Source organism: Mixophyes fleayi, chromosome 3 (assembly GCF_038048845.1).
Source record: "Mixophyes fleayi isolate aMixFle1 chromosome 3, aMixFle1.hap1, whole genome shotgun sequence".
NCBI lineage: Eukaryota > Metazoa > Chordata > Amphibia > Anura > Limnodynastidae > Mixophyes > Mixophyes fleayi.
The window spans coordinates 14367695-14395545 of record NC_134404.1 but is presented as its reverse complement, the minus strand read 5'-3'; the positions used below and the strand labels follow the sequence as shown (position 1 = coordinate 14395545).

Sequence of the window (27851 nt, the reverse complement as noted above, 5' to 3'; positions counted from 1 at the left end):
TAATTTTGTGCAATTCTTTATTTTTATTTTGTACAGTTCTTAATTTGCAGCCTAGTGACAAAAACATATGTATTTGTATATAGTAAAATCTTTTTTTTCCAACCACCTTAGATATAAATACGAAAAACAGAGATCTGATCAGGAAATAAATGATTCCTTTCTCTGTTGTTCATCTATCGTCCCTTAAAAAAAGTGGTTTATTGAAGTGAGACATTTGTAAATAACAGGCACTTAAACATTTTATTATTTAGAGTGCAAATACTAGTATTATTTGTATCCCTGAACTAAACGTGTTACACCCCTGATTCCCAAGTAAGTCTAATATTATTGTGCTTCTTTTTATTTGAAATTATTACCAGACATCTAAATCTTTGAATGTCCAGAATGTTCAGAACAACTGGCTGAAATAACAGAGCCTGTGTTGGTTTCTGCTGTTCTCTACATGTTTTTGCTGAACCTCACACTTCCAGCAAGAGCTAAGTGTCACAATTTCAATGGAATCTCGCACTAGTGTGTAGTCAAAAACTATGAAACGTCGTCCTACAAATGTGTAAAAATGTCTAGCCGTTATAAAATACATGCATTCTGTATGTCTACATTAAAAGATGTGTTGTGCAATCATCCATTAAGACAAATTATTTCTTACTTATTAGGTCAAAAAAAAATGGGAAATTGAAATACACTTCATAACTTAAAGACCTTTCTCCTTTGGACTGGACTTTAGTATTCCACATTTTTATATGTCTAATTCTAAAAAAAAATTGCCAAACTCCACAATTAAATATTTTATAAAAATAAAAAAGTAAAACAACCTAACTAATGGAAACCTATTTGTTTTAGTCGAAAAGTCCCATCTGTGGCGCAAACTTGTAAAGGACAATCAACAACAAGCTTTGACTGGCCAAGTGCAAAATATGATATACTGTATATACACCTAATATAAGAGATCCAGCCCTCTAGTGTCAATCAGTCAGTCTGGACATTAACAGTCAGCGTTGATGGCTGGACGTTCACCTTGTAGGAGACCCTGGGTCTCCTCGCTCTCTTGTTTACACCGTCCACACATCAGTGATTTGTGCAGTCCGTTGTACAGGCCGGTACCTAACAAGAGAAAGACAAAGCCAAGAATCTGTAGAGCATGGAAAGTCTCCCATCCCACAGCAAGACTGACGATCCAGATGACCACTGTTCTTAGACTGTCCAGAACCATCCGAGTGGTGGCACTAATTTCTTTTGTCACGCTGATACCAGCAAAGTTAAAGAAGGCGATGCTGCTGATGTTGCCGAACAAAGCCAGCATGATAAGCGGCTGGTTGCCCATTTGGCAGAAGGCGTCCAGCGAATCTTCCAGGACTCCACGGTCGTTGTTGCTGAAACCATTTGCCGGAATGTAGTAGAAGGGGATCAATAGCAGGGTGAGGATGATGAATCCAAACAGACCTGTGGACAACATAAACAATCATGGATAACTCGGTGCCCTGTGAGTGGCCATTCAGAGAAAAAAACATCCTTTAAAGTGCACACTTTGTGTCTTATGACTCAGTGATATTGGCTGTACCTAGGGAACAACTGTAAAGAAAAGTGCTGTAGGATAGAGGCAATGCTCTAGGGTCTGACAGACCTTCTCTGTTATAAGTGTGTTTTGAATTTGTGAACTGTTGTCTTACACCTTTGACCAGATGCATGGTGGAGCAGTTCGGTTGCTCGCTTACCAGCTTAAGATGACTGGTACTTAGTTACTTGATGACTGTGGGGTGACAGCTTAGAACTTAAGAGAGATCCTCACAGTTCCGTAGGGAAGGATTCTGTCCAACACAGAGTTTTACATTTTTTTCTCCATCCAAAATTAAAGGGTTTCATTTTTGGTGAGGCTACTGTAGATGAGATCAATATAATAATACAATCTTTCCTTTTCTCCTCAGATCCTCCCAGAAAATCTCTAATGGTCCAAGCAGGAAATTCTTATTCATTTTTTGGGTACAGTTGTCCTTTAAGTCAACTGCCAGACCAATTGCTCTAATGTGATTTGCATTTTTTTTCTGTTATAAGTAGATAAACCCTATTTAACTACTTATAACAGATACTGCTCTTATTCCCTTTATGTATAACAAATCAGTTCTAACACATACACACCTAGGCTATTCTGCACACCAGGCAGTAGTTTTCTGTTTCACCCCCTCAGGGGCAAACACAGAATTTGTAGAGGGGAGTTTCCACACCAAGCCACCAGTGGGCATGACCAGCATGCATGGGGGCATGGCAGGCTCAGAGGGTGGTTTCCAGGCACTAGGAAACTCCCCCTCGGTTTGCCTATGCCCTGAGTATCCTACTAAAATATCACCATACATCCCAGGGATAACTACTAATACTGGGTATCTCTATAGATTTCTTCTAATGCTGTGGATCTCTATAGATATCTGCCAACATCTTGCAGTGCTACTAATATTATGTATTCCCGTAGATAACTAGTAACATATAATGAATCTATAATTGTGCCTTTGCCACCTCAGGTGCTGTGTCACTGTCTATCCTCTTTCCAGGCAAACATGCCCAAAAAGACACTTATCATATAGACGTTCCCCATAATGTATTCACATGCTTGTCCATGGCATCAGCCTCTCTCTATTTAAACCTGTTGAGACTGTTCTCTGAGCAATAGGTCATGATGGTATTAGCAGTGTTTATGCATTAATGTGTCTGACCTTTTGGTACTGACCCGGCTTCTTCTAGTTTCTGAATAATTGTTTGTGATAAGAACACTGCTACCCCTTCTTTCTGTGTGAGCAACGGCACTGAGCAATGGCGCTGGAGACTGGAGAGTGACAAGAACACTACTACCCCTGTTTCTGTGTGAGCAATGGCACTGAGCAATGGCACTGGAGACTGGAGAGTGACAAGAACACTGCTACCCCTGTTTCTGTGTGAGCAATGGCACTGAGCAATGTCACTGGAGACTGGAGAGTGACAAGAACACTACTACCCATGTTTCTGTGTGAGCAATGGCACTGGAGACTGGAGAGTGACAAGAACACTACCACCCCTGTTTCTGTGTGAGCAATGGCACTGAGCAATGGCACTGGAGACTGGAGAGTGACAAGAACACTACTACCCCTGTTTCTGTGTGAGCAATGGCACTGGAGACTGGAGAGTGACAAGAACACTACTACCCCTGTTTCTGTGTGAGCAATGGCACTGAGCAATGGCACTGGAGACTGGAGAGTGACAAGAACACTGCTACCCCTGTTTCTGTGTGAGCAATGGCACTGAGCAATGTCACTGGAGACTGGAGAGTGACAAGAACACTGCAACCCCTGTTTCTGTGTGAGCAATGGTACTGAGCAATGTCACTGGAGAATGGAGAGTGACAAGAACCCTGCTACCCCTGTTTCTGTGTGAGCAATGGTACTGAGCAATGTTACTGGAGACTGGAGAGTGACAAGAACACTGCTACCCCTGTCTCTGTGTGAGCAATGGCACTGAGCAATGGCATTGGAGACTGGAGAGTGACAAGAACACTGCTACCCCTGTTTCTGTGTGAGCAATGGCACTGAGCAATGTTACTGGAGACTGGAGAGTGACAAGAACACTGCTACCCCTGTTTCTGTGTGAGCAACGGCACTGAGCAATGTCACTGGAGACTGGAGAGTGACAAGAACACTGCTACCCCTGTTTCTGTGTGAGCAATGGCACTGAGCAATGGCATTGGAGACTGGAGAGTGACAAGAACCCTGCTACCCCTGTTTCTGTGTGAGCAATGGTACTGAGCAATGTTACTGGAGACTGGAGAGTGACAAGAACACTGCTACCCCTGTTTCTGTGTGAGCAACGGCACTGAGCAATGTCACTGGAGACTGGAGAGTGACAAGAACACTGCTAACCCTGTTTCTGTGTGAGCAACGGCACTGAGCAATGTCACTGGAGACTGGAGAGTGACAAGAACACTGCTACCCCTGTTTCTGTGTGAGCAATGGTACTGAGCAATGTTACTGGAGACTGGAGAGTGACAAGAACACTGCTACCCCTGTTTCTGTGTGAGCAACGGCACTGAGCAATGTCACTGGAGACTGGAGAGTGACAAGAACACTGCTAACCCTGTTTCTGTGTGAGCAATGGCCCTGAGCAATGTCACTGGAGACTGGAGAGTGACAAGAACACTGCTACTCATGTTTCTGTGTGAGCAATGGCCCTGAGCAATGGCGCTGGATCTCCTGGGGAAGAAGGTACTTATGGAATCCAAAACCCGCAAGATCTTACAATGCAACAATGACCTTTTGCCTCGATTCAGACCCGAGCATGCACGAAAGTAATAAGCCGGCTCGGGAGCCTACCCAGATTGCCTAAGTTCGGATGGACTCGGTTTTCTGAAAACCGAGCTCGAGCATCTCTACTTACCCGTTGTTAAGTTTCTGTATTTTTTTTTAACAATAAGTAATGTTTTAGTGTGATGCCTCTTTATACACCATGTTACAGCTAGTTGTACATACAGTAAGTTATAACTTACCCTCAGTGCCCACTGCTCGGAGCGGATGCACATTATACTTGTAAACAAATTTCTCCTCCAAGACCATTTGTATAGACGCAATAATTTGGGCTATTACGATGAGCAGGTCACCTGTACAGAGAGAGATCGAGGAGATTGTTGTGTACAGTACTTTTTGTTTTTCCATATTACGCAGAAGTCTAATAACTACGTAGGGCATTCAATGTAACATCTCACCCCATGGAGGTGGACATGTAAATCCACGATGTTGGGGTACCAACATACTTAGAAATGTGTGCCGTTGAACATCATAGTTATGTTCAGCGGCACATCCTGGACAATTGAAGACCCCACTTAAATTTGCTTTGTCAGTTTCTATCTAAACATATAGATAAGGTTGTCAATAAAAGTAGCATTGATATTAGCATTAAAATTACTGGCCACTACTATGTAATGAAACATCATGTGTTTTATTAATCTTTTGATCTGTGTGCCCCCTTGTAAAATATACAATGTATCTTTTGTTTCATATTTCAGTTATCAGCCCTTTACTACAGTGTGTTGGCTTTTGGAGCAAAAAGCAGACTGGTTTATTTTACAAATACATTGCATCATTCTGCTTATTATTGATGTTGCAAGTAACGCCAATTAAATTATTCTACCAGATGTCCTATCGGCATTGATTTATATCCAGCAAGCACAATCTACCTGTAATAACGTCACTGAGATTCTTCCCACTCCCAGAACCACTGAGTAAATCCGCCAACCCCACAATGACCAGTCCAACGATTGTGACGAGAATCCCGATCCACTGGCTACACTCCAGCTTTCTCCCCAGGAAGGCGACAGAGAGAAGCCCAGTAAAAATGATGACGGCTCCTCGCAGCATCTGGAAGCTGGAAGCACTGGTCATATTTAATGCTGAAATAAATGAGGAAGGAATGTGGTTATGACAATGTGTTCCAACAGGGATGTGCCTATAAAATGAGTCTCAGGCAGCAAAATAAAGAAAATGAAGTTAAAATTGACAAGTGTCTGGATACAGAAGTCTAAATTAGTTGTATTTACTTTGCTGTTAGTCTAATAATGCTTTAAAAAATAAAACAAGTTGTGTGCTGTAAAGAAAAATGGTTATAAAGGTGTACACAAAGGATTATTAGCACAACCTCAATACACAATCTACTAAAGGTAACTGAATTTAATTCCCATACTCACCCACATACATGATGCTTGTCCCGGCCATGTCACAGATCGCCGGTGGCAGAAAGAGGAAGGAGTTGAATGGCTGAGAAGGTTCCAGGGTCGGTATCGGTGATCTTCTGTCCTTGAACACCAGTATGTAGAAAACGGCCAGACAGGCGAGTTCTCCTAAAAACATGCCCACAGCCTAGAAGACAGATGTGACCTGATCAGCTTCTAACGAGTGCCTGACCGTCTCAGCTGACCGTCTATATATCTATCTAGAATGTATGTTATATAAGGGCCTGGACAGGATCCACTGCAGAGAAATTCCAATAATCTGCCACAAAAATAAGTCTTCGAAAAATAGATTTTATAATTGACGCATCAACGAGTTGGTTCATTTTTATATCAATTAGCGACCAAATTCAAATATTTGTTACTCAGCATTAATAAATCTATCCTTGTCTATTGGAGTAAATGTTATTTACGAAAGGACAGTACATTACGGTCCAAGTTTAACCATTTGACTGATTTAACTGTGAATAGCATAGCATATGGGCAGCATGGTGGCTCAGTGGTTAGCACTTCTGCCTCACAGCACTGGGGCCATGAGTTCAATTCCCGACCATGGCCTTATCTGTGTGGAGTTTGTATGTTCTCCCCATGTTTGCGTGGGTTTGCTCCGGGTGCTCCGGTTTCCTCCCACACCCCAAAACATACTAATAGGTTATTTGGCTGCTATCAAATTGACCCTAGTCTCTCTCTCTCTCTGTCTGTGTATGTGTGTGTGTTAGGGAATTTAGACTGTAAGCTCCAATGGGGCAGGGACTGATGTGAGTTATTGAGTACAGCGCTGCAGAATTAGTGGCGCTATATAAATTGATGATGATGATGTTCATAGGTAAACAACAGCATTTCTACTACACATTCCTTAATGACCTTTTGTCCCCTGAAGGTTCATAGGGAGTAATGACATGAATCAGTGGTGTCACTCACCTGTAGAAAAGGATGCTGGAACTGGTGACTGTCTGAACCTTTACATCCTTTAGCGCTAAAATTGTCTGCCCACCTGCAACACACAGAGTATATAGCTGTCATAATGTGATTTTAGACATAGGCTCTAAGTGAGATGTTTGTAAGGTTCTGTAATATTTTCTAATAACTTGTATCTGGTAAGACTTGCATCTTACCTGATAATGTGTTTCTTTTTATCACAGCTAATTACTGGGCAAAATGTAACCTGCAAATGTTTTAGTTTAATTACTTTGCTAATTTCCCTCTTCTGTCTGACTGGTGCTAATTTAAAGCTTGCTATAACCATTCCTTGGTGGTTGCTTTTCCTAGGGATCAAAGTCTTACAGGTTACATCCATTTGCTTATTCCTCAGAGAACTTCTGAGCCATCTCCATGACGCCCAAGCAGCCGTTCCCATACGCACAGACCGCTACCCTCCATATAAAGAATCCGGGTCCGTTATTCTCATAGTTATTATTATATTTAATTTATAGGGCACCATACATGACATTTACATAATACTTAAAAAACAAAATAATGCAAAGACCAGACATTAACTCAACAGATTACCCAGACACTTTGGTAATGCAGATCCAACTATATATGGAACAGTGAATGAGAGTGATGGTAATGTCTAACGTAGAGTTGGCCCAGGCTCAGGAACACAGGGCTAGGGAAGTAGCCTAGAGGTTCAGACGGTGATGGAATAGTATAGGGAGAAAACGAGGAAAGAGGACCCTGCTCATGAAAGATCACATCCTAAAGGGAAGGGGATGATACAAATAGGATCGCACCAAGTCGGGGAGTGCTGGTAATAGCTAAGGCAAAGCGTTTAGAAGGAGGGCTGATAGGCTTAAGTAATGAGATGAATTTATATGTCCGGTTCTCTGCTGAACAGGGAACTGAATAAATCCTCCCAAACACAGACAAGTAGGACCCCTAACTGTCAATATGTCATTTATATTGCACACATATTGCCCTGTCCAGTCAGTGCAAACTATGGCTACTAGTTGTAGCTTTCAGGCCCTCTAATCACATAACCCACCGCTATAACGTGATTTCCCCCAATGAGGCAGCTCCACTCTCTGCCCTGCTCCTCGCCAACACATTGTGATTCTACTGTAACCAGGAGGAGCCGGCAGTGAGTCCGGGCTCTTTGTTGGGTGCCATTCACCTGTGTGTGCAGCAATGCCTGCCTATAGGAATAAAAATGTAAGATTAAGGTGATTAGCTAATTAATAAGCTATCACTTTATAGTAGAGATGCTCACTGACCCCTGTGAACTGGTTTTGGTTTTGGATCTGGATTAGCTTCGTGTTTTGGTTTTGGCAAAACTGCCCTCATGTGTTTTGGTTTTGGATTTTTTAGAAAAAATCCTAAAATATGCTAAAATCACATAATTTTGCTCTTTATTTGTTCCTACATTATTATTAACCTCAATAACACTAATTTCAAGTCATTTGCAGTCAGTTTTAACCACCTCACAGGTCACAATATTACTTTCATACACTTTGGCACAAATACTGCAGCGACCTGGCTGGATGGTAAGCGACAGAGCAATGACACAAACACACGGCAGTTCCGAGCACATCTAGGACACATTAGCACACAGCAGTGGCAGAAAAGAAAAATGGGGGCCCGCCCTCCCGGGGCCCGCCCTCCATGATGTTGGATCTTTAAAAGGAATTCAAAACTCGCGAGATCCAAGATCCAGTACCGTCATGTTGACGTTTTGCCTCATTTTCAATACCGAGGGCGCGTGACAGTACCGATCGGATTCCTAAGTTCAGGTGTGTTTGGTTTCCAAGGAACCGAGCCTGAGCATCTCTACTTTATAGTCACTACTGCTACTTCAAATACACCAGCTAGAAGACCTTCCAGCACTCTCTACTTCTTCTATCACCCCCTACCTCAATAGTTGGTGGATCTCGGAAGCTAAAATACTCCTGAAGGAGTACGACATGTAAGTATTTTTAAATAAATAATTTAATTATTCAATATAATTCTATTGATAAACAACAAATTCCGCAGCAGTGTTATTTTGTTGTTTACACTCTAAACTTCTTGATTAAACAGTCTCCCTTCTGCTATGTTTTATGTATGTATTTTGCATGTATGTCTTTGAGTATGGGGTTTCCTTCCATGATATAATAGGTAGACTGATGACATGTATGTATTGAGATAACACATTACACATGCACTGTGATAGTGTCCCTAGAATATTATACAAATATACATATTGCTAATGTTTAAAATATAACTCAGATGCGTCATCACCAACATGTGAACATTCTGTCTTATAGTCTAGACATTGCTTATTGTAGTGGGTTTTTGATTAGATGTTTCACTAAGGAAATAACATGTATTTAAAGTAGGGATGTGCACCGGCGACTTTTGAGGTCTCGTGTTTTGTGTTTTGGATCCGGATTTTCGTTATTTTTGAGGTTCGGATTTGTCTCGCAAAACACTTGACGAAAGGTCTCGGTTCGGATTTAAGGTATTGGATTCGGATTTTTTTTGAAAAAAACATAAAAAGTTTAAAAATCAAGTTTTTGGGCTTATTTTCACTCCTAGGCTATTATTAACCTCAATAACATTCAATAACAAGCATTTCCACTAATTTACAGTGTATTCTGAACACCTCACAATATAGTTATTAGTCCAAAACGTTGCAACAAGGTATCTTTCTGGACTGCGTAGAGGAGTGGGTCACCACAATATATATTAAAAACCCTGAACTTTTATGATTCGCACCAATAATTGTACCTGGACTGCGTAGAGGAGTGGGTCACCACAATATATTAAAAACCCTGAACTTTTATGAATCGCACCAATAAATGTACCTGGACTGCGTAGAGGAGTGGGTCACCACAATATATATAATAAGAAAACCATCAACTGGTTTGATTCGCACCAATAAATGTACCTGGACTGCGTAGAGGAGTGGGTCACCACAATATATTAAAAACCCTGAACTTTTATGAATCGCACCAATAAATGTACCTGGACTGCGTAGAGGAGTGGGTCACCACAATATATATAATAAGAAAACCATCAACTTGTTTGATTCGCACCAATAAATGTACCTGGACTGCGTAGAGGAGTGGGTCACCACAATATCTTAAAAACCCTGAACTTTTATGAATCGCACCAATAAATGTACCTGGACTGCGTAGAGGAGTGGGTCACCACAATATATATAATAAGAAAACCATCAACTTGTTTGATTCGCACCAATAAATGTACCTGGACTGCGTAGAGGAGTGGGTCACCACAATATATTAAAAACCCTGAACTTTTATGAATCGCACCAATAAATGTACCTGGACTGCGTAGAGGAGTGGGTCACCACAATATATATAATAAGAAAACCATCAACTGGTTTGATTCGCACCAATAAATGTACCTGGACTGCGTAGAGGAGTGGGTCACCACAATATATTAAAAACCCTGAACTTTTATGAATCGCACCAATAAATGTACCTGGACTGCGTAGAGGAGTGGGTCACCACAATATATATAATAAGAAAACCATCAACTTGTTTGATTCGCACCAATAAATGTACCTGGACTGCGTAGAGGAGTGGGTCACCACAATATCTTAAAAACCCTGAACTTTTATGAATCGCACCAATAAATGTACCTGGACTGCGTAGAGGAGTGGGTCACCACAATATATATAATAAGAAAACCATCAACTTGTTTGATTCGCACCAATAAATGTACCTGGACTGCGTAGAGGAGTGGGTCACCACAATATATTAAAAACCCTGAACTTTTATGAATCGCACCAATAAATGTACCTGGACTGCGTAGAGGAGTGGGTCACCACAATATCTTAAAAACCCTGAACTTTTATGAATCGCACCAATAAATGTACCTGGACTGCGTAGAGGAGTGGGTCACCACAATATATATAATAAGAAAACCATCAACTTGTTTGATTCGCACCAATAAATGTACCTGGACTGCGTAGAGGAGTGGGTCACCACAATATATATAATAAGAAAACCATCAACTTGTTTGATTCGCACCAATAAATGTACCTGGACTGCGTAGAGGAGTGGGCACTGGGCACCACAATAAAATATATAAAAAACCTTCAACAGGTCTGCATTACACTACACATACGGCTGCTCCTCCATCCTCTCCATCATATACATGTTGGAGTTTTAGCGTGTGACAACCTCTTGTTTTTGATAATGTCAGTGCATTTTGAATATTTTTCAATTTGCCCCACACCACTGAATGTACTTTATCTATGATACGCATCTATCTATCTTGACTGCGTAGTGTGGTGGCCCCGGTACACAATTTGGTACCGGGGCCACAATAAAATAAATACACCCTCCACGTGTCAGAATTCCACCAAACAAGTATCTGGACTGCGTAGTGGGGTGGCCCCGGTACCCAACTTGATACCGGGGCCACAATAAAATAAATACACCCTCCACGTGTCAGAATTCCACCAAACAAGTATCTGGACTGCGTAGTGGGGTGGCCCCGGTACCCAACTTGATACCGGGGCCACAATAAAATAAATACACCCTCCACGTGTCAGAATTCCACCAAACAAGTATCTGGACTGCGTAGTGGGGTGGCCCCGGTACCCAACTTGATACCGGGGCCACAATAAAATAAATACACCCTCCACGTGTCAGAATTCCACCAAACAAGTATCTGGACTGCGTAGTGGGGTGGCCCCGGTACCCAACTTGATACCGGGGCCACAATACCTCCTCCAAACATGCTACAGACAATTCGTCATTGAGATCCCATTAAGTATGTTAAAGACAGACAGGGTCCAAGTGTTATTAGTTGACTTTGTAAAGAAAAAAACTGTCCCTGTTGCACATAGTCGTGCAATGAAGACTTACTTTTTCATTTAAAGGCACGATCTTTCAAGTGTAGTGTTTGTAAGTCTAAGTCATATTATACTTTTGGTAAAATTGGTTTTTTTGGTTCCTCTTTATGTTAATTAATTAGTAATAGAATTAAAGTAGGAAATAGAATTAAATAGAATTAAAGTAGGAAATAGAGTGGTATAGAGTTGTAGTGTGGTATAGATAGAGTGGTCCACACAATATAATAATAAAACCCTCAACTGGTCTGAATTCCACCAAACAAGTATCTTGACTGCGTAGTGTGGTGGCCCCGGTACACAATTTGGTACCGAGGCCACAATATAATTAAAAAACCCTCCACGTGTCGGAATTCCACCAAACAAGTATCTGGACTGCATAGTGGGGTGGCCCCGGTACCCAATTTGATACCGGGGCCACAATACCTCCTCAAAACATGCTCCAGACAATTCGTCATTGACAGACCCCAGACAGACAGGGTCGTAGTGTTACTGTTTGACTTTGTAAACCCAAAAAAATGTCCCTGTTGCACTTGCACATAGTCGTGCAATCAAGACTGACTTTTTCATTTAAAGGCACGATCTTTCAAGTGTCAGAAAGAGAGAGAAGACACAGGAGAGGAGAGTTGTAGCTGGGGACCTGGGGTGGAAGCTCCCAGGCTCCCCCAGCATTGCCTGGAAGTCTGAGCGTGGTGACTGAGCCAGGGCAAGGAATGTGTGCCCTGGATGAGGGGGAAAACTCCATGCCACTATAGTGAACCCAAGAGAGAGGGGGACACTGCACATGGAAGAGGCCCTGGAGTGAGGGCTGCTACAAGAGGCATGGTAGCTGTAGTGTCAGATCCTGAGGCTGAGAGTACACAGAGTGACGTGTCAGAGCACAGGAGACATTATCCCCGCAGAGGAGGGATGAGCTGCAGTTGAGAGGTCTGCTGTTGAAATAGGACATGCACACTTTAACAAACCAATCATTTCAGCGACAGGGCCTACCAAACAACTTTGACTGAAATGATTGGTTTGTTTGGGCCCCCACACCAAAAAAGCTATTCATCTCTCCCTGTACAGACTAAACAGGCTCTACTGAGGCAAGATGTCGTCCTCATCCTCAACCTCTGATTCCTCTCCCCCTACAGTGTCTACTTCCTCCTCATCACACATTATCAATTCGTCCCCGCTGGACTCCACAACCACAGGTCCCTCTGTAGTATCTGGAGGGCAGTGCTGTACTTCATTGAGGAATTGATTATTCATTTTTATAAACATCATTTTTTCAACGTTGTGAGGAAGCAACCTCCTTCGCCGCTCACTGACCAGGTTCCCCGCTGCACTAAAAACTCTTTCCGAGTACACACTGGAGGGGGGACAACTCAGTTAAAAAATAGAGCCAGTTTGTACAGGGGCTTCCAAACTGCCTTTTGGAGTTCTACCACGTCACTACCTCTAGTTAATTTAGATTGCAAGGCTTGTAAATATAAATACTTTGAAGATAAAAAAAAGCAGGCTGCACAGACTGTGGAGCTAGAAAGTGAAATTAAATGGACCACGTTACTTTGGTGGCTATCTATGCCCCCCCCCCCCGCCCTACACTTGTAGTTGAATATAAATAAAGCAGCCTGCATAGACTGTAGAACTAGCAATTCAAATATACAAAGAAATGGACAAAGGCAGTTTGGTATCTGTCTGCATCAGATCCCCTCTCCACTAGGAGTAAAACAGAAAACTTTTCAGCCGTTATATAATCTAGAATATAAATAGAAATTGAGAAATGCAATTTGGTATCTGTCTGCATCATAATCATCAACATCCTCCTCAGCGCCAGCTACATCAATATCCTCCTCCCAGTGCACAACATTCACACCTTCATTAGCCAAATCTGTAACTGGACTGTGGGTGATCCTTCCAGCATATGCAGAGGGCGTGCTGCAAATGCTGGATGGAGTCACCTCTTCCCGTACAGTGATGGGAAGGTCAGGGTTCACAACCAACAACACCCTTGGACTCGCCTTGGGGATTTGTGATGTCATCTGTTTAGAAGGCAGAGTTCTTTGCTGTTTTGTTGTTGTTGCTGACAGCATAACTCTCTTAAATTTTTTGTAGGGGGGGGGAGGAGGGCTTTGATCCTTGGGTGAAGTTGGACCACTAGTCATGAACACGGGACAGGGCCTAAGCCGTTCCTTGCCACTACTTGTCGTAATTGGCATATTGCCAACTTTACGTTTCTCCTCAGATGATTTTAAGTTTCTTTTTTTGCTGTTTTTTGAGAACTTGGGCTTTTTGGATTTTACATGCCCTGTACTAGGAGATTGGGCATCGTGCTTGCCAGACGACGTTGATGGCATTTCATCGTCTATGTCATGACTAGTGGCAGCAGCTTCAGCATTAGGAGGAAGTGGGTCTTGATCTTTCCCTACTTTATCCTCCAAATTTTTGCTCTCCATTATATGTAGCACAAGATACTGCAGAATGTGTGAACTTGGTAATATTGCAGTACCAATGGACTTATAATGCTGGATTGGTTTTGCAAATTTGGTTATAATTATTATATATTTTTTTTTTTTTTTAATTTTTTATTTTTTTTTACTTTTTTTTTATTTTTTACAAACTTGGGAATAATGGGGAAATAACTATGCCCTTAGAAGCACAGAGCACAGGACACAGCACCACTGGACTGAACAGGACACGGCACAGGACCCAGCAGCACTACGGAACTCAGCAGGACAGAGCACAGGAAACAGCACCACTGGACTGATACTGCAGAATGTGTAAACTTTGTAATATTGCAGTACCACTGGACTTTTACTGCTGAATGTGTGAACTTGGTAATATTGCAGTACCAATGGACTTATAATGCTGGATTGGTTTTGCAAATTTGGTTATAATTATTATATATTTTTTTTTTTTTTAAATTTTTTATTTTTTTTTACTTTTTTTTTATTTTTTACAAACTTGGGAATAATGGGGAAATAACTATGCCCTTAGAAGCACAGAGCACAGGACACAGCACCACTGGACTGAACAGGACACGGCACAGGACCCAGCAGCACTACGGAACTCAGCAGGACAGAGCACAGGACACAGCACCACTGGACTGATACTGCAGAATGTGTAAACTTTGTAATATTGCAGTACCACTGGACTTTTACTGCTGAATGTGTGAACTTGGTAATATTGCAGTACCAATGGGCTTATACTGCAGGATTGGTTGTGAAAATTTTGTGGTAATTAAAAAATATTAAAGTAGTTTTTGGTATTTTATAAAAAAAAAATTTTTTATTTTTTTAAACACAGGGGAATATTGGGGAAATAACTATGCCCTTAGAAGCACAGAGCACAGGACACAGCACCACTGGACTGAACAGGACACAGCACAGGACCCAGCAGCACCACTGACCTCAGAAGGACAGAGCACAGCACACAGCACCACTGGACTGATACTGCAGAACACAGCACAGCACAGCACAGCACAGCACAGCACAGCACAGCACAGCACAGCACTAAACAGCACAGCACTAAACAGCACAGAACTAAACAGCACAGAACTAAACAGCACAGAGGACCACCTAACACACCCTCCCTCTACCCTGATCAATGCCCGAGTGAAGATGGCGGCGACTAGCGGGGAATTTATAGGATCCGAGTATCGCGAGATCCGACAACGGGATTATGAGTCAGAGCCTCAGTTTCACTTTTGAATTTGGCGCCAATACCCGGATCTGTCTCGGATCCGACTCGGATCCGCAACGTTCGGGTGGGCTCGGATTTCAGAAATCCGAGCGCGCTCATCCCTAATTTAAAGTTGTATACACGAAAAGAGACGTGACCTCAGAAATTCCATGCAGAGGATGCCTTCTACAATTCCACCAATAGATGGCGGTGAGTTTAATTTTATTAACAGCTGTACTCAGCTCTGTTCAGTAGTGTGAATATCCTCAATGAAACAAATAAAGATAATTGTTTATTGTTCTCATTCCACTACGTTACTTGGGCATTAATATCTGAATTTTCATGTTCATATATGGTATCAGCTGTGCTTTATAAGCCGGAATTCCTATTGGTGCAAGTCCTTGAATTGGGACAGATGCAGAACAGCGGTGAATGGGACATACTCCCAAATTTGTGATCCGTGGAACAAAGGCGTGAACTTGGATACTCTTACTGAATATTAAAAAAATTGCTATTGACTATTAATGATTGTAACCATTATATTACCCAATGGTCACAAAAAAACCCAAATATATTGAATAGTAATAATTATTATACTATATTGTGAGGACACTGCTTAGCATGCAGCCCGCTGAACGTATGTGGTTTAGTTTCTATTCTGCAGCTATGACCTCAGCTGATGTTTACAGACTGGAAGAATGCAGGTAGTGGTAATTACGTGCCCCACACCTGTACTAGTAATGTCTGAGTCACACAGACGTCTCTGCACAGGTAAATAACTCTCGGAAGGTGCACTGTACATTGTGATAAACAGAGTGACTAACCAGGAAACAACATGTGTCCTACATCCTTACTGACACCCAGTATATAATATTCAGTGACAAGTGACCCACTGAGCCAGTGGCTCAGTGACTTGTATATGTAGCCATTCAATCATACATTTTTCTGTTTTAAAGTAAGCCAGTTTTGAGCATAAGTTACAACATATCTTTATTTTCTTCAGATATTGGAATAACATATCTCGCACACACAGATTGATAACTGTAGATGCACTTTTTCCGTTTTTATTTCAGCCACTGAAACAGGTCAGAACTTATCTCGGTGCAGAGCTGAGACACATTTCTAAAAAAAACTTCTGCTACAAGTCAACAACTTTGTATAAGAGGCAACACATATACAGAAGTTGTGCTACATTTCTATACATGTCGCGTAGGCAGTGTCAGAACTATCGCGGGAGCAGGGGGTGCAGCCTACAAGAAGCCCAGAGGTGAGGGGGCTCCTGCAGGGGCAAACGCAGGATTTGTAGTGGGGGGTTTCCACACCATGTGGCCAGTGGGCGTGACCAGCATGCATGGGGGCGTGGCTATAATTTTAGACAGTGCTTGGCTGCTCTCCAACTCTCCATATCCCCATAATATACATGGGCAATGCTGCGTGCACTATGCATTCCACTGCGTGTTAGGTGCATGCAGCTCTCCCTTTTCAAGCAGAGCCGTGTGAAGGGTCCAACCATCTCAATTATATAGTGCCCCAGGCTTGGAGGGGGTTTCCAGGCACTAGGAACCCCCCCCCCCCATGGTTTGCCTATGACCTGGAAGATTCCGGATCCAAGGCCTCCATTCCCCACCTGAAGTCCCTGCACCCCTCCTGGGGCACCTCCTCTGCTCTCTGCAGAGGCATGCACAGTGGGCGCATGCCCCAGACTGTGCCTGCTCTGTGAGGCTACAGCAGCAGACCCCTATCCAAATATTGCTACAGAGCCCGGCAATGCACCGTTCCGTCCCTGTGCTTAAGAAAATAAAGACTTTCCTTACAGAGATCTGTTTGCCCTATTCCTGCTGCGTCCTGATTTTAATAAGTGATCCCACCAATGACCTGTGTGCATTTTAGTTGATTTCTAATTGATTTAAGCCATAGTTATCCAACAGAATGTCCGGGAAACTCACGGATTAATGCGAGACCTTCCCGGTCAGGCTACAATATTGCGATTTGCTCCAAAATGCACCACAAACCACATTGGGTGGGAAGGGTTCAAGAATACAACCAGTGTCTTCATAGACCTAGTCGCCCCCACTTAACAACGCCTATAGCAACATCAAGTCACCCCAAACTTCCTTTTCATACTCCAACTCCATCATCCCCAGGGAGCGAGGTATGAAAACTAGGGAAGTGTGATTTAACCTGGTCTGAATAATATAATTAATGTTGGGCTGGGGATGGAGAATCATTACCCATATATTATGATGTGTTATGTATTATACTGTGTTATACATTATTTGGAGTTATACATTATGATGTGTTATATATTATAATGTGTTATACATTATATTGAGTTTTATATTATGATGTGTTATGTACTATACTGTGTTATACATTATTTGGAGTTATACATTATGATGTGTTTGTTATATATTATACTGTGTTATACATTATACTGAGTTTTATATTATGATGTGTTATGTATTACACAGTGTTATACAGTATATTGAGTTATACATTATGATGTGTTATATATTATACTGTGTTATACATTATATTGAGTTATATATTATGATGTGTTATGCATTATACTGTGTTATATATTATACTGTGTTATACATTATATTGAGTTATATATTTTGATGTGTTATATATTATACTGTGTTATACATTATATTGAGTTATATATTATGATGTGTTTTAGTCCTTTGTAGTGTCTGTTCTGCCATATTATAATCACGTGTGAAAGTCTGTCAACATGTCTGTACTTGTTTGTGGATGAAAGAAAAATACGGGGAAACAAGGTTATAGTGATTGACACTACAATTATGTTTGAATGTGTGTTTGGGTGTGTGGGGGGCACAGGCTCTGAATTGTACTTCCCAGCCCCCTCCACAATGAGAAAGTTTGAATGTCCATTTATGTCTCCGGCGCCCCGCGCTGCATTTACTTTGAACAGTCATAATCTTGTCATGTACTAGGAACGTTGCATCGTGTTAGAGGCTGCTATGTAAGATGGTAAAGGAAGATAAAGTTAAAGGAAGGTAAAGGTAAAGGAAGGTAAGGGTAAAGGAAGATAAAGGTAAAGGAAGGTAAAGGAAGGTAAAGGTAAAGGTAAAGGAAGGTAAAGGAAGGTAAGGGTAAAGGAAGGTAAAGGTAAAGGAAGGTAAAGGAAGGTAAGGGTAAAGGAAGGTAAAGGTAATGTAAGGTAAAGGTAAAGGAAGGTAAGGGTAAAGGAAGGTAAAGGTAAAGGAAGGTAAAGGAAGGTAAGGGTAAAGGAAGGTAAAGGTAAAGGAAGGTAAAGGAAGGTAAGGGTAAAGGAAGGTAAAGGTAATGGAAGGTAAAGGTAAAGGAAGGTATGGGTAAAGGAAGGTAAAGGAAGGTAAAGGAAGGTAAGGGTAAAGGAAGGTAAAGGTAATGGAAGGTAAAGGTAATGGAAGGTAAAGGTAAAGGAAAGTAAAGGTAAGGGTAAAGGAAGGTAAAGGAAGTAAGGGTAAAGGAAGGTAAAGGTAAAGGAAGGCAGCCTGGGAAAAACCGGGAAGTGGGGAAGTATAATTCTTACATCCTATACCCAATTGTGACACTGTACAAAAACCCCATATCTGCCTTTCCATATCCCAAACGCTGGACCACGCTCCCTTTGTCATGGTGCTTAATTGCCTACTTGGAAGACCCCTGAATTTTGTAGAGTCCTTATAAAGACAGATGAGACAAGTGTGATATTGTGGTGCACGAACACTCAGCAAATCTAAGTTTCATTGCATATGGTTTGTAATAAGTTAAAAAACACAATTTTATTTCTCTTAATTAAAATATAGACTTATATTGTTTCAATTAAGATAGTGTTACAGCGAATTTATTAAACTATGTAAAGTCAGTTAAAAAACGAACGTTGGGAGTGATCTTATTATTATAATATTTCTCCAAATAATGTGTCATAATATGACCTTAAGTTGGAAATCAGTGTAGGATAACTATGTAAGACGACCCTTAGCAATTATTTATTAAAGGGCTGTTAGTTACACCTGGGGCCTAGAGTTGCTGGATAGCTGTGGGGTTTTCACAGTAATATTTAGCAAATTAGTTCTTAATTAAACTGGACCAACAATGAGTCGCAGGTTGCAGATTATTGATAAGGGAGTTGTACGCGTCATCGTGGCCAAACTGATAATGACAGCTTAGGGGTGGGGCCAAAATGATGCAAGCCCCGCCCCCACATGCCCACCTGCCCCGCCCCCAAACCTCCCAGAAAAAGAATTTACAATGTTGCCAAGTATGGCCTAAGGTGTGAAGCTTTTGTTTGTGGTTTGTCCAAACATTTAAAACTTTAAATAAACATATATTCTGCTTTCTTGCATTAAACAGTTAATGAAGTTCCACTCTCCTGATGTCAGTTACGAGCACTGGCAAACCGCGGACTTTAGACTCTTCTCAAATCTATTTCTGGCTGCAGAGGAGAAACAAAAAGTGTTCAGTTACTGATAACAGGAAGAATGACTTATTATATCCGTGTCCTCTTACTGCATGAGAGAGCAGAGACGGTGAAGTGAGATTGGCGCATTGTTTTATTATTTTTTTAATTCAGGCAACATACTGTAATGGGGCGTCAGTCTGAAAGATGTTCCTGACGCAATAGATGTACCTATTGTCTTAATGGAATGTCTCCGGAATGTCTGAGAAAACTTCATGGCGGAGACCTGAAAGAATTCTCTGCTCATTTTTCCTGGCGCCCCATAGAGGTGCAAGGAAATATGAGCATAAATTTCTACCGCAATTGCCACTGTTACTGATAGTCGACAGATTGATGACTGGATTATTTTAACAATCTTTGTGATCCGCAAGGTATAGTGCCAGAATCTCCAGGCTTGCCGTTTTGGCATTAAACATCAACCCATCTGCTGATTTTCTAAACCTTGTTTATACCTTTACTACATACTTACCAACCTTTCCTCGTTGGTTTCAGAAAGATGAGGTGGGATTGCGGGGGCGGGGCTTGATGACGCAATATTTGCGCACTAAGCCCCACCCCACCACTTATCTAGTGCGGGGGCGAGAACCGGGAGGTTGCCTTGCTCTCTCGGGAGGTCTCCCAGAAATGCAGGAGTCTCCCGGACATTCCGGGAGAGTAGGCAACTATGCGTTAAAGAAAAGCAGCTAATGAATTTCTAGAGACTGAAGTGTCTTTTACATTTCTGTCTCCATTACTGAAGTCATGTGGTCTTACCTGTCAGTCTTTGATTAAATCTTGGTCTTCATGAAAATGGCCACCTCCATAGGCATCAATACATGGACATAGGACACAATTTCTGAACTGTGTCATCATGCCACAGATGGCGAAGCCAACCACGTCTTGTACTGGCTCAGCATCAGGGAGAATGCCGGACTCTTCAGGGAGTGAGGGAGATCACCCCTATTTCAGGGAGTCTCTCTGACATTCAGGGAGAGTTGACAAGTAGGCTTTACTGTAAGTCTGTTATTACACTTTTATCTTCATGCAAATCTCTCCTGTGGTTTAGTTTCATGTTCCTCATACCCTAGCTCGCGGTCAGCAGGCTCACAGAGTTGCAGCATTGAGTCCACAGTTGAACAACACGGACGAGGCTGCGCGTAGTGGAATCTACTGATCCTAAGTGCTGACACAGGCTGAGATTTCCTGTGTCTGTAGATATTAATTGTATATACAGTGAGTCATGACCTGACAGCTCAACCTCTGACATCCTCACGTGACAACCAATATGCTGCCAGATGTAGTTTAAAAAATGCATGTTTGCCGTAAATTCAATGGTAAAGAGCAATATTTAAGCTAAAAGCAACTTACACTGAAAGGCAGTATAATAATATTCATGTAAGTCGTGAGTAACTTGACTCTACCTCTGTAGCTTCAGTCTATTGATACATATTACACTAAGGGGTTTCTTTAATAGGAATTTCAATCATATTAGAAAAACAAAATGTATCCCCAAATTCATAAGTTGATTTGCAGATTATTCTTATTTAGTTCTCTTTCGACTTCCGGTCGTCCCCGTGTGAACTGTCAGAGATTCCAGCATCAAGTCGGCTTAAAAAGGATAATTGTCTGGGTACGAAGATCCTTCTTTCCTATGTTCTAGAACCTGCCCGTAGTCCAAACTATTCTTAGGGGTTTATTGATTACAATTTGCATTAACAGCAGCCCCGGTTCTCACACCCGCAATGATACTGAGGAGGCAGATTTGGGCTTTTGGTTCAATTACTAAAAAAGATATAAAATTAATTAAAATTAATAGTATTAAAAAAAACATCTTGAGATGGAATTGCCACCACCGGCACTGCGGCTATACCTGTTATACCTAAATAGACTATTAAATGCAAAGTCACGGGGAGCCCTTACCTGGTTAACCCCTTTGATGTATCGGGAAATATGATGGGCCGCATTCATTAAGGTGTATCTGTCGATTTTGAGCGTATTATCCACAAAACCGCTCTGCGCATGATCAGAACCAGACCAAACGCCACAGAACCGGTAGTAATCATTTTCATGATTGCCACCAATCCGACATCGACAAGCCCTCCAAATAAAATCCGAATTTCTGGCAAACCGATGTTAAAATAAACAGACTTACCTAGAAGCCGACGCTGGAGATCTCCGATTGGATCATCATGCTGACAGGAAGTTATGCCGATTGGAGAAATGTTCCCCACTGCAGCTTGACGTCATCGCGACGTCTGTCAATAGGAATTTAAAGTGGCAATGTGGGGACCTCTAAGGTTAAGTGTTTAAACACTTAACCTGACATTGCCGGTTTAAATTTCTATTGACAGACGCCGCGATGACGTCAAGCTGCAGTGGGGAACATTTCTCCAGTGACCCAGCCAAAGGTAGCCCACTATGGGACTGGTCCAGGGGGCAGATGCCTCCCTGCCCCCCAGCCCAGCCTGCCCCTGGGAAGGAGCATTCGCCAGTAGTCAATGTACAGTAAGGGCGTGCCAAGCTCGTGCCCAAGCAGAAGTGTCCGTTTCAAACTTTGGGCATCTCTAATGTACTTGCTCTTCTGCCATATCTCTTGCACCAGCTACAGGCTTAGTCTAAGTCCTGACTACTAGTGATGACGGTCTTGTATATATGCTATAACATGTGTTTGCAAACAGGAGCAACTGTAAAAATGTATTTTATGTTCAGCAAACATTAATAACATCCTAATAAATGTATTTCATTGGGGAAAAATCCAACCCTTTTTCAATGTTTTGTTATTAATGCCAATATTATTAAAAGGTGACATTAATTCTATAGATATCTTCTTTTCTTTGTGTTCTTTTGAGCACTTATATTCCTCATATATATTAGAGATATCCTGCAGTGTCCTGTGTAGTAAAGGAGAGCGGACCTAGACCCGTATTCATCAGCGCACGTATCTTCAGATCCGCTCCTACGGCTACCAATTTACGCGCATATTAAAAAGAAATACACGTTCAACTCACTTGATGAATCAGGGCCGATAGTGGTTGATAAATTAATCTCTTAGTTATGTTACTTTCTGCCAACAAAGCTGCTTCGCTCTGGGAAACAAGTAACTGCTAGTGATTGATTTACCAATGGGAGAAAAACAGACTCCTATTGACCACTTGTGTTAAACATAACGAAAAAGAAAATCATGGTGGCGAATGGATAATAATCCGGAGAGCTCCAAATACTAGAAAGAGAAAGAAAAGTCAATAATTGCTGCTGTTTCGTGAGATCACACAGGAAGAAAGTGCCTGTGCAGTCACTGTGAGGAGCCCTGCTAAACATTCAATAAGGGGAATGCCAGGGGCAGTGTGTGGAAAGACAGGCGTAAATGTAAAATGAAATGAAGTAGATATTAGTTGCAGTGCTCCAAATGACAAGGAAATAGTTACCTGAATAACCCCTGCCCGAAGATACATCCTAAATCTGCATATTACAATGATATTAGTAATTCTATGGTAGTGGAAAATTGGTGAAACCCCCTGAGCAATAGGTTAGGCAACTTTGTATTAGTGTTGTGGGCTTGACTCGTGTTTTCGTAGCGTATCTTGCGAGATTCTGCACTGCGCACGAGCAGTGACTGACATTACACCAATGAGCGTAATTGTATGCAAGTCATATCCGCACGCAGCTGACACTTACGACTGTCTACAGCTTGAGAGGAGGAACAGGGGACGAGGGCAGATTAACGTGGGCAATGTACAGTAAGTGCGTTCAGACGCAGATGCGCCCAATTCAAGGCGTTTAAGTGTTTGTTATAAGTATGCTTGTTTACAGCTGTATCTTTTGCAGATGGTGATGTGTCAGTGAGGAATGGAGGCAGCGGGAAGCTACAGACTGAGAGTTATATAGTGGAAGGAGCAGGGTCCCCAGCAGCACAGAGTATATCAGGAGATGAGTGATGTGTTAGTGAGGACAGGGCTGCATGTGACAGGGGCAGTGACATGATTTGAGGAGGGGATTGGAGGCAGCAGGAAGCCACAGACTGAGAGTTATATAGTGGGAGGAGCACGGTCCCCCAGCAGCACAGAGTATATCAGGAGATGAGTGATGTGTTAGTGAGGACAGGGCTGCATGTGACAGAGGCAGTGACATGATGTGAGGAGGGGAATGGAGGCAGCATGAAGCCACAGACTGAGAGTTATATAGTGAAAGGAGCAGGATCCCCAGCAGCACAGAGTATATCAGGGGATGAATGATGTGTTAGTGAGGACAGGGCTGCATGTGACAGGGGCAGTGACATGATGTGAGGAGGGGAATGGAGGCAGCATGAAGCCACAGACTGAGAGTTATATAGTGGAAGGAGCAGGATCCCCAGCAGCACAGAGTATATCAGGAGATGAGTGATGTGTTAGTGAGGACAGGACTGCATGTGACAGGGGCAGTGACATGATGTGAGGAGGGGAATGGAGGCAGCATGAAGTCACAGACTGAGAGTTATATAGTGGAAGGAGCAGGGTCCCCCAGCAGCACAGAGTATATCAGGATACAAGTGATGTGTCAGTGAGGACAGGGCTGCATGTGACAGGGGCAGTGACATGATGTGAGGAGGGGAATGAAGGCATCAGGAAGCCACAGACTGAGAGTTATATAGCGGAAGGAGCAGGGTCCCCAGCAGCACAGAGTATATCAGGAGATGAGTGATGTGTTAGTGAGGACAGGGCTGCATGTGACAGGGGCAGTGACATGATGTGAGGAGGGGAAAGGAGGCAGCATGAAGCCACAGACTGAGAGTTATATAGTAGAAGGAGCAGGGTACCCCAGCAGCACAGAGTATATCAGGAGATGAGTGATGTGTTAGTGAGGACAGGGCTGCCTGTGACAGGGGCAATGTCATGATGTGAGAAGGGAAATGGAGGCAGCAGGAAGTCACAGACGGAGAGTTATGTAGTGGAAGGAGCAGGGTTTTCCAGCAGCACAGAGTATATCAGGAGATGTGTGATGTGTTAGTGAGGACAGGGCTGCATATATGAGACTCCTGTCACTCTGGTGCACAAAACCTGTGCTGTATATGACATTAAGTTCATATATCAAACTTGTTATATTTGACTGCAGATCTTATGCTATAAGCTAGTGTAATAACTAGTATAATTATTATTTAACCCACATTCCTTAGATGCCCTCATGGGGCAGTTACTTCCTCCAGCACCAGCACCAGCCACTGCTGTTGGTTTTGTGTATGAAGTATAATTGTGTGACTTTTACACTGTCATTGTCCATGATAAACTGAGCCAACCCATGTTAATGAGGAGTAATGTCAACACTATAAGTATTGGGAGAAATTCACAAAATTGGAGATAGAAAAGAAACACTGTCAGCAACAATATTATTACGATCATTAAAGTCAAAATGATGAAGGTGATGTTAAAAGGTTTATCCACTGTAATGTAACTCCCCATCAATGTAGCAAATAACTAGAAAGTCCATATAGTGATCTACAAGGGGGAGGGGGAGAGGGGTTGAGGATGGAGAGTGAGCAAGTGAAAGTCACTAAAGTTACCTCCTATATTTAACAATAACATTTGTGAATAGCGCAATAAATAGATCAGTCGCCCAAAAACAAAGATCATAGAGTTACTGCCGGGATACGTAACATATTGTAGATGCAGGAACCAATCAGTCATCTCTCATTGACTACTGGGCTCCTGGGATTTTAGCAGCCCTCAATTAACACAATTTATCTTCTTTAAATTTGCATTTACCGAAAACCATATCCACAAAACTGCTGTAGTTTGCAGTGTTTGTGTATTTGGCCATACAGCTGTAATTTGTCACACAAATGTAAAATTTGGCCCTAGATGTGGACGACGGTTGTCTGCTGTCTCCTGTGTTATCGACTATCTATGTAGCCCCATCCGGGCAGAATTTGCAATCGGGAATATAAGACACTGCAGGAACCTGGGGCCTGATTCATTAAGGAATGAAGGTATCTTATCTCAGTCTCCTGGACAAAACCATGTTACAATGCAAGGGGTGAAAACTAGTTTTCTGTTTTGCACATAAGTTAAATACTGACAGTTTTTTCATGTAGCACACAAATACTTGATAGCTTATTTGTACACTGAAATTTAAAGTTGATATTTGTGTGCTACATGAAAAAACAGTTACCTCTTCATTTAAGATTTTAGGCCCCTGGTGTATTGTTCAATCGCCCATAGATAATAGTAAAGAATGTGTGAGGTTATTATTACACATGAACCTTCTGCTCTGTTGTAGTCACTGCCTCCAGGGACAGAGATAAATACAGATAAAACTGGATACAATTGAATATGAATCATAACAAACATAAAAATATATTGTAAACGTAGCAGAATAAACAATGTAACAGTTTACAAAATAAATAACATCCTTATACTGAAGATTACACAGACAATTGTTACCATCAAACAAATCCATCTTCTGTTCCTTTGTTACATTGCTGACAACCTGCACAATGATACTATACTGGCCTGTTCCTCTTTAGACCGTCGTGCTGTCTAAAGAGGAACGGTTGGCCTGTGAAGTCCCTAATATTCCAGGTAACTATTTAACCGCATTACTGTAAGTGAAAGTATCTCTCTGCAGTTAATCACTGCTGGGGCCTTGCATATATTCAGATAGTTAAACCCCATGAGTCATTAATTAGCAAAAATATTGTTTATCTCTGTCTCACGTGAAGCGATAACAGCAATACCAGCCCAATACGGTCTATGTATCAGAGCTGAATGTATAGACCGTATATACAGTACACCCTGATCTAATGCAGTCTGCTCATTGTAAACAATACCTGCTTGTACGTACTTGGCTGAGAGTGTATTTATAGAGCCAGTCACCAGCATCATCCCTGCCAGGATAAGCTGGTACGACGTCCACGCCATGGCTGTGCCCAGGGATCCCTCTCAATGGGCTGCCGTAGAGAAGGAAGCTTGTTTTGCTGAGAATAAATACACAGACTGGAAGCTGGTTTCCTGTATAGAGAGAGAGAGAGTATGAAATCATGTGACCTGCGTGACAGCCCATAGAGGGAGTATGAAGCTGTGTGCTCACCGTGCAATCACATCTGATGCTGTCACACAGTCACTCAGCTGGAATCTGTCACTCTCAGCATCTGAAAGCTGAATGAGAAGAGGAAGCGTCTTCTTACAGAAATTCTCTATGATGTTTTATGTGTATAAAAAGCACAGCTTCAATCAGATGATCACAGCGCTGATTGTACAGAGGATTCCACACTAGACTGTGTCATCTTACTGGTTACAATGTATCACATGCACAGTGCTGATTGTACAGAGGATTCCACACCAGTCTGTGGCATCTTACTGGTTACAATGTATCACATGCACAGTGCTAAGTGTATAGAACTGGATTTTACATGTGTAAATTATGCAGAACACACAATTTTAGTACCAATAGGTGCCCCTTTCTCAAATTTTTAACCCACTTACTCCCTGCTTCGTGGTCACCTCTAACCAGTCCTAGAGATTGGCAAGAAGAGATTTTGGTTCGGAAGCAGATTGATAGAGAGTTGTCTGATTTCCTGATAATAAATAATTAGACGGTTTTATTATTTGGCTAGTGGAAACAACTTTGGGGCAAAAAATGCACCAGCACGACATAACAAACGCAGAGTATTAGTGTTGTTCAGATAGACAGTTACCTCTGTGGTATTGTGTTTTGTCCCAAAGTAACTGTTTGTTTAATGCCCAATATGTAGAGATAAATGTATAAGAATTAGATCAGACAAACAGACACAGGCAGATGCACAGACATACCCAGCCGGACACACAAACAGGCACAGACTGTGACGCAGACTGACATACAGACAGATGCAGATGGACACACACACAGACAGGCACAGGCTGTCACACAGATTGACACTGACCTATGGATATTGACACAGATAGATGCAGACTGACATACAGACAGGCACAGGCTGTCACGGAGATTGACACTGACCTATGGATATTGACACAGATAGATACAGACTGATACACACAGACAAGCAGTGACCCCTCTTCCTCCCACCTTTCCTTATTCCTACCTGATGCAGGCAGTGTTCCCAGACTTCTCAGTCTCCATTCCATCTTCTTGATGCCACACAAGTAACAGAGCGTTACTGGCATCCTAGAGGTGAAGTGATTAACCCTCTCACCACTGTCGGCCATGCTCCAGCTCCAATTGTGGAGCGGGTAATATGGCCAATTAACAAAATG

General features: G+C 42.1%; 1 protein-coding gene across 1 annotated transcript; it reads right to left on the bottom strand.

The window, feature by feature from the left end:
* SLC35F6 (solute carrier family 35 member F6) lies at positions 1–26825 on the bottom strand. The gene is made up of 7 exons (XM_075201135.1): positions 26689–26825; positions 26443–26609; positions 6659–6731; positions 5696–5867; positions 5189–5401; positions 4502–4612; positions 1–1440 (listed from the first exon to the last, which is right to left on the bottom strand). Exons 2-7 carry the CDS (start codon positions 26517–26519, stop codon positions 983–985), a joined length of 1104 nt encoding a protein of 367 aa, XP_075057236.1. The 5' UTR covers positions 26520–26609; positions 26689–26825; the 3' UTR covers positions 1–982.
* Positions 26826–27851: the final 1026 nt, after the last annotated feature.

Coding starts and splice junctions, on each gene's coding strand:
- SLC35F6 (XM_075201135.1), bottom strand. CDS start 26,519: ATGGCGTGGACGTCGTACCAGCTTATCCTGGCAGGGATGATGCTGGTG. Junction 5,402..5,695: donor GACAAGCATCATGTATGTGG/GTGAGTATGGGA, acceptor CATTTATTTCAG/CATTAAATATGACCAGTGCT. Junction 4,613..5,188: donor TCTCAGTGACGTTATTACAG/GTAGATTGTGCT, acceptor CTCTCTGTACAG/GTGACCTGCTCATCGTAATA.